The sequence below is a fragment of the Cydia splendana genome, chromosome 13 (assembly GCF_910591565.1).
Source record: "Cydia splendana chromosome 13, ilCydSple1.2, whole genome shotgun sequence".
Taxonomy (NCBI): Eukaryota; Metazoa; Arthropoda; class Insecta; order Lepidoptera; family Tortricidae; genus Cydia; species Cydia splendana.
The window spans coordinates 5,860,137-5,871,606 of record NC_085972.1 but is presented as its reverse complement, the minus strand read 5'-3'; the positions used below and the strand labels follow the sequence as shown (position 1 = coordinate 5,871,606).

The 11,470-nt window shown below is 39.3% G+C and overlaps 1 protein-coding gene across 2 annotated transcripts in view; it reads right to left on the bottom strand.

Annotated features, from left to right (window-relative positions):
* Positions 1-1,761: 1,761 nt before the first annotated feature.
* LOC134796362 (putative inorganic phosphate cotransporter) overlaps positions 1,762-11,470 on the bottom strand; it is a 92,496-nt gene continuing 82,787 nt past the window's right edge. For both annotated transcript variants that reach the window (XM_063768529.1, XM_063768530.1), the window contains exons 2-11: positions 8,007-8,182; positions 7,309-7,424; positions 6,611-6,740; positions 6,191-6,278; positions 5,466-5,692; positions 4,739-4,888; positions 3,596-3,728; positions 3,029-3,150; positions 2,455-2,574; positions 1,762-2,093 (exon numbers count right to left, since the gene is read on the bottom strand). In XM_063768529.1, coding sequence (XP_063624599.1) covers positions 1,878-2,093; positions 2,455-2,574; positions 3,029-3,150; positions 3,596-3,728; positions 4,739-4,888; positions 5,466-5,692; positions 6,191-6,278; positions 6,611-6,740; positions 7,309-7,424; positions 8,007-8,182 — 1,478 coding nt within the window. In that variant the 3' untranslated portion in view covers positions 1,762-1,877. The remainder of the gene's footprint in view (positions 2,094-2,454; positions 2,575-3,028; positions 3,151-3,595; positions 3,729-4,738; positions 4,889-5,465; positions 5,693-6,190; positions 6,279-6,610; positions 6,741-7,308; positions 7,425-8,006; positions 8,183-11,470) is intronic.

Sequence of the window (11,470 nt, the reverse complement as noted above, 5' to 3'; positions counted from 1 at the left end):
TAATATATTACATTTACTTATTCATAAACATAACGACTTATCTAATGCAACAACATTCGCTTCCAACGAACAGTGAAATTAAAAAAAAACTTACAACACGTTTGGCACACGAATTAGGAAATAAAAATGTAGGTATACCAATTTTGCCAAACGATAAACAAATTTTACGATGAATGTTAATTCAAATTCCGATATGATGAAACAAGTAATGGCACCTTTACAAATTTTACAATCATGGTATGTATACATTATAATAAGGAGTTTTCAATAAGTATTCACTTTTACAGAGAGAGAGTACAAACTTGTACGACTGTAAAGTTAGAACAAGATAAGTCTGCAACGATTTTGATAGCACACACAGTGCAAGTGTTATTAATTTTAAACGTCAAACTTCTATGAAATTATGACGTATAAATAACACTTGCACTGAATTCAATAAAAATCGTGCCGCCATGATACATTAAACGTCAACAAAGTTTCCACTGTTCACTGCTAGATGGCGTCTTCCTAGACTGCTGTTTTCAAGGCACGTTAATTTTGAACTTGATCTTTAAGATTTACGTTACGTTGACATAATAAAATAACTCGGTAGCGAGAAAGGAATACTCTGCGGTAGGTAGTAAAAACTTTATAGAAATTACCCATTGACTAATTTTAATGCGAGGGAATTATACATATAGATAAGAGTCTGTGCGGAAAGAGAAGAGTAGTGAAATGTTATAGGGGAGCTCATTCTACGACTCTTCTCTTTCCGCACAGACCCTACAATGTCACTGGCTCGGACGGTAACGATTCAATAAATTGTACAACAGCGGGCGCAGCACGGTTCCATTTTTATCGCCTATCACTATGCGCGTCCCTTTCGCACTTACATACTTGTTAGAACGTGACAGGCATGGTGACAAGCGATAAAAACGCGACCGTGCTACGCCGCCAGATCTTCATTCTTACTACAATTGATTGATAAACTTATCTCTGCGTTTCTTCTTGACGTCATACAGTCAGTTTTTGAATTGCCAAAAATATAATAAAATTGTATAAACGCATTATAACCCAATCATCTGTAGTAATATGACAGTAATTACATTCAAAATACAAATTGAAAATTCACTTTTTGCATTTAACATGTATGTATTTTGAATGAAATCTCATGTAGACCAGCAAGTTGGACCCATATTCACCTTTCACTCGTCTCTTATATTCTTCAAGCTTTTAATAACTATATCAACAATACTAGGTTACGTAATAATAAATAAATAGCGTTTTCCTTTTTTCGTTCACCCGATATAAGTTCTCGGGATATTTGAAAAACAACAACGATTACTTTTGAGCTTGAAAACATTGCATAATATTCAAATTCCTGTTATGTAATATCACAGCCTAGATAATGTGCATCTCTTTAAGTATTTTGTTTTTGAAAATACAATAAGAGACGTGTACGTACTTTATAATACATATTTATTTACAGTTTAGTAACAGTTTCTCGTACCACGATTAATTAGTTTAATTAACGTTAGGTACTAAGTATATCAACGGATTAAATGCATAAAATAGTGTACAGGGACGGTAAAATAAATTTATATTTCTTTCAGAAAGTAAAAAAGGTAAACACAAAATAAACTCATATCGGGTAGAACTTAGGTACACAACCCTAAAATCCGCGGGAAACAATCAAATCTTAATTTACCTAATTTTTTAAATTTAATGTCATTCACTAAACTTACGGTCCGAATTGCGATAAAGTTGCTTTCTTTCTTGCAATAAGGTTTAGATGCTAAAATTATAACATTTGAAAATACAATTATGAACAGTTTTAAACTCTTCACTTGTTTTTTTTTTAAACTGGCAACTCTAACGCAATCCGCCATTTTGAACTCTCACTGCGCCGTCTCAGCTTCACTACTGTCTTTCGCCATTTTCTTGTCTTGCTTGGCTTGTTTCTTGTCAGCCGCCTTCTGGGCCAGGGCCGCGTCCTCGGCAGGGTTGTCCCACTCTTGTCTTCGACCGGAGCCGAACACGTTGTAGAAGGTAGCCGCGAATATGTAGATGCCACCGGCGATGTAGAATACTTTGCGCCATTGAGCTTGCGATGGCTGAAAAAGAGAATAGTATTTTATTAGGCTGAGTTTAGAGCAAATATATATGGATATATGTAAAGTTTAAGAAAGAAATCGTGCCCTCGAGTTTGACAGCTGAAGTAGGTAGATGTTTATTATGTTTTATAGTAACTGAATTGTTGAGTGAATCTTTAGTTTAGTGTCAAACGTAATCACTATACAAAACAAAAGTCTGTAGTCTAATGGTTTTATGTTACTGTGGATTTGGTTTAACTATATAAATAAATGTCTTTTTTTAAAGATTGCAGCGTCATCTGTTAATCTTCCTTACTCACACGCGTACAACACTTCGCAGAAATTAAGAAAAAGTTTAAGATACCTATTAGTCTATACTTACGTTGCCCTCAATGATGTATCCAGCGACAATGGGCGCCAATAGACCCGTCAAGTTGGCGAGACAATTGGTGAACGCCATCAGGATGCCGGCGAAGCGCGGCGAGATGTCCAAGTGGTTCACCTGGGAACATCAGAAGTAGGATTACGTATATAATGTATTGGAATCACATCACCTTAATATAAGTTCGAGTAAATATTATATTCACTGTGTGGGTTAGTCATTAAATATAGAAATAGAAAGACGTTAAACACAGTGCAAGTTACGCTATAGTAATTGTTGTCCAACTGTTTAGACTTGAGATCTTCAGTTTTAATACAGACAGCAAGTGTTTTCGACCTACACTACAGTTAACGTTTTTCCGAATGTGAGATAAAATTGTTCTGTGACCATCTTTAGTTCAGCCAAGGTTCTACACGACCGGTCGCTCGCTACCCTCATCTTACAGCTCCTTGCGACCTTAACAAGATCGCTAACGCACCATATCGGATTCGGATATCTTCTCCGACTGCGTTCTCCTATCACCATTCAAGAACCCTTCAGCCCGAATCTGATGTGCAAGAAAGTAATAAGTTACCTTGAATCCAGAGTAGATACCACCGTTGAGACCGACACCGATGGCCAGGATGGCGACGGTGGCGGACTTGTCGCAGCCTGTGTTTGCGGCGATGAAGAGGCCGATGGCGGGGCCGTATTCACCTGGAGAAGAGTAGAAAATTGGTATATTATGCATCAGTATCAGTAGGTATACGTATGTGAGACAACATAATAAACTTGGAGCCCAGCTCTTGTCGGAATAAAAGCCGTCATTTATTCTCTGCCACAGACCATATACCTAACTTACGCCAAGTTCTACGTCAAGTATTCATTGTCGCTACCAAGAGTTAGCGTAGAAGGACCACCCTCGAAAAGCAAGGAGAAGGCGGAAAAAGCGACTTTTCTAGCAGCAAAGTAAGATTGCTAGAGAGCTGATGAGCTGTATCTAATGCGATTTTTCTCAGGCAATGGCCGATACAGTGATTATAGATACCTAAATAAACCTACCTAATATAATATAATTGTGATAAAGCATCTGTAAGCCTGTTCAAGCAGGAGTTTATTATGTTTACACGACATTCGTAACTATATAAGTATATCAACTCACCAATACTGTTGATAATCTTCCTGACTTGCGTGTGGTTGAAGCGTCCGCTGGACAACATCCAGTCGGCCACCACGGAGATGAACATTGAGAACAGCCACATGCACAGGTACGGGAGGGCTGATACGAAGCCGTTCTGCAAATACAGATAAACTTATATCGACCGGGGTATCAACGAGTGTGAACGCGACCAGACCAACGAGTGTGACCGTGTTCGGTGCTAACGTTGAAAGCGAACGCAGCCGACGTGCACGAAAGAGGGTAGGCCGAGCGCGGTCTACACAACTTTGACACCCGCCCGCTATCATCAGTTACCCGTGAACAAGATGCATATGTAGGTATAACTGCGTCGAAATATCGCGAGCTCGAAAACAATACAAAAGGTAATCACGGTTCATATATCCCGGTCGATATAAGTCTAGTGAAACTAACCATGAATCATTCAAAAATTAGAAATAAAATACGTAAGTTTATAAAATAAAGACCCATAAATCTTGTAAGTACCTACATACAAACTACCTAATTCGATTTTAACAAACCTTTGATGAAACGCGACCCTGGTACGGCGGAGATTTATGGCTCAATTGATTCAATTTGTCAAGCTGTAGCACTTTTCATTTGGCAGTCTGATCTAAATTCGTTAAAATTATCTAATATACTCGTCAGTACATCGGTTTAGAGACAATCGTGACAATAAACGTTTGACACGGGGCCGTAGGTTCAGCCCCGGTCAATTGAATAATTGAGTTGAGCTCGTAGTGTGATTGCAGTTTTTGATATAGTTATTGTTCCTATTTTAAAATTCACTGTTAGGTATATAAGTTTGTCTTCATTGTTTTTGAAAGGTATGCCAAGTGGGTGGATGAGGACATTCTTATTTCGTTAGCATAGCTAATAAGCTGTGTTACTGTTGTCTCCTGTACAAACTAGGCCACTCCTCGTAGCAATTATAACACTTAACGAGTGAATGATTAGGATGTCCTCAGGGGGTCCCGAAGGACAGACAGTAACAGTATAAGTATTTGATTACTCATAATAAATAGAAGATCATATTATTAATTCGCTTTTTTACTTTCCAAAAGGGCCCCAAATTCTTATGTGCCCAAGGGCCCCAGCATAGTTTAAGACGGCCCTGGTAATACGTACATCCTTGATGGAGAAGTGCAGCACTTGCCGCATGAAGGTGGGCAGCTCCGTCATCAGGGTCTCGTAGCCGTAGTTCTGGCCCATATGCGCCAGCATGATCGCCCAGAACGGCATGGACAGCAGGATCTTGCTCCACGGGATCGGTGGTGACTGAAAAATGAAAAATATATATTTTAACAGTTTTATAGACATTGTTGTCATCATTTTCAAAAGACTGATCTGTATTGCTGGCCTTAACACCCATCTTCGGCCGAATGGTAACCTCATTATCATCATAATATCAGTAAAAAACCGGACAAGTGCGAGTCGGACTCGCCCACCGAGGGTTCCGTTCTTTTTAGTATTTGTTATTATATATAGCGGCAACAGAAATACATCATCTGTGAAAATTTCAACTATCACGGTTCGTGAGATACAGCCTGGTGACAGACGGACGGACAGCGGAGTCTTAGTAATAGGGTCCCGTTTTACCCTTTGGGTACGGAATCCTAAAAAGATGCTCAGTGCTGGGCATAGACCTCCCCGAGGATTTCCACGACCGCCAGTCGAGCGTTAATTGCAATGGTTCTCCGCAATCTTAACCATTTCTCTGGATGATATCATCAATCCACCTTTTTGGGCGCGCCTTCCGTTTCGCGGTCGTGATTTTTCTGATTCAACGGCAATCGGTTCTACAAGTAGGTAATGCCCCAAGAAAGATACCGAAGTAATAAATTGCAATACTCACGCTAGACCCAGCAGCGCCCCACAGCGAACTAAGAATATACTTCTTCTCAGCCTCCTTAATCTTGGGACAGTGCTCCGGATCTTCAGACACCAGGAACAAGAAGGCCAGTGACCACGCAGTGCCCACGAGACCGAACACGTAGAAGATGGACGGCCAGCCGCCAGAGAAGCCGTATTCTGACAGGAGACCGGATAGCGGCATTGAGATGACCGTGCCGAATTGTGCTCCTGGAGACAACATCAAAATCGCGTGAGTCACAATATGAAAGCGATTTATAATTGTAAAATTTACAAAAGGATCTTTCAAAATGGAAACATTCCCAATTTTAGAAACATTCTGTTGGCATATTAAAAGTTTTTATTCTTATCCTAGACGATTACCTTTACCTATTGTCGTGTTCAATGTATATTATAATTATTCAAAAAAATTAAGCTTATCACTATGAGCTATTATCGTCAACCGTCAAACAACACATCATATATCAACACTATTCTTGAGCTGACGACAGATTGTCGGATGTGCTAAGAGGATGTGTTTAAATTGATCATTCTGTTTATAAGAATATCGAGGAAAAAACGAAAAAAGTTGGTAATTGGCATGTCCTGATTTCAAGCACATGACCAAAATACGCTGTACTAATTTTATTTACCTATTACGTTTTGCCTAAATATTTGGCTCACTTTCTTTAATATTTATTGTGGATTATCTAGATTGATGTGACTTACCAGCGTATACAGCGGCTCCCATTCTACTCCTCTCGTTGGGTGGAATCCACTTGGCCAACATGGCGTGAGAACACGGCACTATAGGACCCTGCAAAAAAAAACAAACTCTAGTCAATAATACTCTAAAGAAAATACCTTTTTATAAAGACATTATTCAGCCAACCAAACTCTAAATGTTACGTACAGTCAGCTGTAGAGACCTACATCCTACATATAATTTTTCGTTTGTTTTTATGTGTCACTTTGACACTCAAAAGCCTAACGAAGGCAACAGTTGCAGCCTGAAATCCGGTTACAGCAAACCATCTGTTATTTCCAAAAATATCATTGTGTCAACGCTGATGCAACTAAACCAAGTCATCACTCATCAGTTTGCCGACATTATACCTACATCATAATATGCTCTAGATCTAGACTCACTTCACCAAGACCCTGGATAAAGCGGACCAAGATGAGCCACTGGTAGCCTTTCTCAGCCGCAATTGGCACCAGTAAGCCGAAGACCGAGTTGATCAACATGCCAACGCCGAGGAAACAGCGAGCTCCAAACCTGGAAGATAATATGTTTTATAGGATAGTCAGCAGCAACGAGCCACCTGATTGGAAGCGGTCACCGTCGCGTAAGCAACATCGGAGGAGCCACCTAAGCATTTCCAACCCTTGAGAACCCTGAGTACCCGCTTCTTGAAGAACCCCATGTCGTAGCGCAAAGGAATAACTCATTCCACATTCTGAACTACGAATCTACTTTATATGGAAGACTTTGCTTTTGGCACAACTGTCTGGTTTCTGGTTGGCTCTGGGTAAAATAAATTAGGTACTTTATACGTAGGATTTACATATCAGCATCAATTCAAATTGGCGAATGCTTGTGACTATTGACGATGCCATTGTAAGTACCTATAGAATGCTTCAAATTTCTATGGCCCAGTATGGTGCGCCCCGAGCTCCAAGCGGTTGTCATGAATCATTCAATGGACGATTACGACAGTGTCCCCACATTTTCAGAATTACAGATGACATGTAATATCATATATACTTTAATGGCAGGGCAGCTCAAAGACAGCTCAAACACTAATAGCTTAATATTATTGTCGACTGTTAAAACATCTTCTTACCTCTTTGATAAAATTCCAAACGGGATCTGTGTTATGACGTATCCGTAGAAGAACGACGACAGAATATAGCCCTGCAGAGTGGAAGTCCATACAAATGATCCGTCTTGCAATGTCACCTGTGAAGAAATGGGTAGAAATAAGTCGAATTATAATTTGATGGACATAAATAATCGCTACAAAACGAGGTAGGTTACGTACATTTCCAAGGTTTTGTCCGGTTTTTTAACAACGCCAATAAAATTCTAATATATTTCATTAATAAGACAAACTTCAACACAGTTCCGCACTCGTCGTCCATGGGCTCGTGGGTTGTCGGCAGCGCCGTGCGGTTGACAATGTCTATTATAAACATGTTGGTCCTACTTAAAGTGGTGTTCCTAGTATCCACGCCGCACTCGTCGTCCGTGGACTGGTTGGTTTTGGCAGCGCCGTACGGTTGACCATGGCTACTATACACATGTTGGTCCAACTTACAGTGGAGTTCCTAGTATCCACGCCGCACTCGTCGTCCGTGGACTGGTTGGTTTCGGCAGCGCCGTACGGTTTACCATGGCTACTATACACATGTTGGTCCTACTTACAGTGGTGCTCCTAGTATCCACGCCGCACGGCCGCACTCGTCGTCCGTGGACTGGTTGGTTTCGGCAGCGCCGTACGGTTGACCATATGGCTACTATACACATGTTGGTCCTACTTACAGTGGAGTTCCTAGTATCCACGCCGCACTCGTCGTCCGTGGCCTCGTGGGTTGTTGGCAGCGCCGTGTGGTTGACCATGGCCACTATGGCCACGGACATGTTGGTCCGCATGACGTAGGCGTTGGCCATGCCGAGGAACAACATGAAAGTGACGAAGTGCCGTGTGCCGAAACCGCCTGGAAAGAAAAAATAAATTAGAATATATAAATAAACAAATCGGCCTCGTGTTTCCTCAAAGAAATTTAACTCTATCACATTAAAAAAAATATCTCAAAATATAATTTTGTCATGTGGTACCTACATAGTCTGGTCCGCTATTTTAGATGCTGACTGTACAGTCGAGTGCATAAATATTTATACATTTTTTCACCTTATTGCAATGGGTTAAGGTGAAGAAATGTATACATATTTATGCACTCGACTGTACAAACGGTATTATATTAAATAATATTTGTATGTACATATACCATACAAATATTATTTAATATTTATTAATATAGGATATCGTAATCGTTAGTTAAATAAACATATCAAGAGTAAGAGGAGATTAGCCATTAAATATTACATATAATTTTTGGCAGAGCATTTCCTAGTAATATTTCAAACAAATCTGATAGAACTGGCGTCACGGGCACTACCGGTCTTGGCTCGCCAAACGGCAAATGATCACATAGTGCCAAGATGCCAATTATTTGGTATATTAATACTTAAAAGTCTTAAAACATGAATTAACTACGGAACATATTTAGATTTGCGTGTGTTCCTTATAGTGACAGATATATTTTAGTATTCAAATTAAAAAGTAAATACCTACGTAATAATGTGAGTTAGTGCAAAATATACAAAAATTCTTCTATCTAATGGGTACCTACTCCTATTGTTATAATAAGTAAAGTTAAAGACAGGGTTAAGATTATTGAAAACAGTAGGTAGGTAGTAGTATTACAACGCTTTTTTAGTATACCTAACCTAACCTAAGTTTTTCTCAATTACCTGTTATATCTAATGGATTTAAAAAAGCGCTTATTGTGTAATTTCGTATATTTCCTATCCTAGCTCATAGCTCAGCCTACCACAATCTATATAAATAACATCGTGGTGAGTGTCCACCAACGTAATTAAGTAAATCAATGTAAACATTGCATTTCCACGGAAAATCCTGAAATGTATTCCACTCCCTTAGTTTCCAGTTTACACAGTGGCGCCAAATAATGTAGGTAAACACGCCCTGCGCGCCATCAATCTAATGACGCCAAATGACTGAAATGACGCCCACTCACACACTTGGCCGTATTTGCCATCTATGGGTGGTAGTGGTGCTCTCATTAAGCAAAATATGAGACGCAAAAACACATTGGACCAAGAAAATGGACAGTCACCTGTAATAATATTATTATGTTACACAATGAAGCAGTGGTGGATTTGCCCTAAGGCCAAGTAGACCCGGGCCTAGGGCGGCAAGATATTAATTAGGGGCGGCAATTGTGACAAAAAATTCACAGATGATAACAAGAAATAACTGAAATTGTAGTCAATATGATGGGTGCTGGTGCTGCGAACGGGGCGGCTACAGGGCCTGGGGCCTAGGGCGGCAAAGACTGCAAATCCGCCATTGCAATTAAGGTCGCAAAAATATCTGACACGATCTTATTGGTAGAGCCATAAGAGCGTGTCACATATTTTTGCGGCGTTCAAAGAGTAACATATTTATTGCAGGTGACTGGACAAGTGGAATACCACCATATTCGAGTTACACCCCGTTCTATCTATCTGCATAGTCTGCATGTAGAACAGAGATAGAAGTGTTGCGATATTTGGCAAACATTTAAAGGCATATGAATATGAATAAAATGTTGCCCGTTATAATAGAGCGATAGAGTAGGTTAAGCGAGGTTTGACGTAGGTACGGTAGCAAATATTGGTTATACTTTTACCTAGTTTGTACGTCTTGCTGCTGCTCACAAAGCTTCTTAAGAACGAGTCTTGTGAGGAGCAATATGAACGCTTACTTACGCGCACCAAAAATATGAAAGTTATGTTCTGTCCTAGACTCGAGGTTGCTGCGCATTCCGTTGCTCATCAAGCCATAACCCTTTATAACAGATTGCCTATTGAACTAAAAATCATTACGGATCACTCGCTGTTTCATAGGGAATTGAAAAGATTTTTATTGAGAAGTTGCTTTTACACAGTGGATGAAATTTATGATAATGTTTAAGATTTAGGATTATCTTTACATTTTATTAAGTGTTTAATAATTTTAGTTTTCAGCCATGTATTTCAAACACAATACCTGTATTGTTTTTTTTTGAAGTGAAAACTTCTTTTTCTGAATAAATATATGACTATGACTATAAATATATGACTATTTTACCAACATGGACACTGCTACTCGGAATTCCACAGTGAGACTCTAGTTCGCTTTGTTTTATATGCTAGGTACTAGCGACACGCCCCAGCTTCGCGTAGGTTACACAAAACCTTAACAATTATACACCTAAACCTTCCTTAAGAATCAGTCTATTGATAGGTGAAAACCGCATGAAAATTCGTTCAGTAGTTTTTGAGTTTATCGCGAACACACAAACAGACAGACGCGGCGGGGGACTTCTTTTTATAAGGTGTAGTGTACGAGTAGTGATTATAATCCACATGTCTGATATGCTAAAGCAACAATTATGATTCAGTCCCTAGGAAAAATAAGTTTCCACCTACTTAATTAATGGAAACCTTAAGATGTCTTAACGAGTCTTCCGCAAATTGCAGCGGGTGAAGCATTTGAAATGCAACCAATGAGACGTCGTATGGCTGCGGACTGGACACTTTCTTGTATTGAACCATATGGTCAGACAAACGACTAAATCACTTTATTGAGACACAAGTATATTTTCACATCACCTATTCGAAAAAGGGCTTTTTCTTCCCCGCTAGGAGGGATCAAAGTGGCACTTTTCTTACCTGCTATGAGGGATCAAAGTTGTACTTTTCTGTGCTAGGACACGATTTTTTCTTTCTTGCATACTATTATTTTTTTGGTCAAATAATACATATTTTGGAACATAACAATTTCCTCATAGTTGATGTGAAAAGCAGTATGAGTCACACGGTATCAAAATCATTTCGTCTTGGGCGTTAACACTTTAATCCCTCATTACGCTCAGGATTCAATGTACGCCCTTGACGGAAATATATCATTTTGATCCCTTGTAACACAAACTACTATTGTTATTGAGTATGATTACCAAAATAAATAAAATATATGATAAAAAAAGAAATATAAATCACGTAGGTGTTACCTACGGTCAAAAAAGATTATTTCAAAAAATATGTAAATTTATAGTAGATTGTGTCACAAGGGAGCAAAATGATATACCTATTTACGGGAAGGGCGTACATTGAATCCTAACGAAGCGAAGGATTCCATAATAGAATCCCGAGAGTAGCGAAGGATTCTAAAGTAGAAT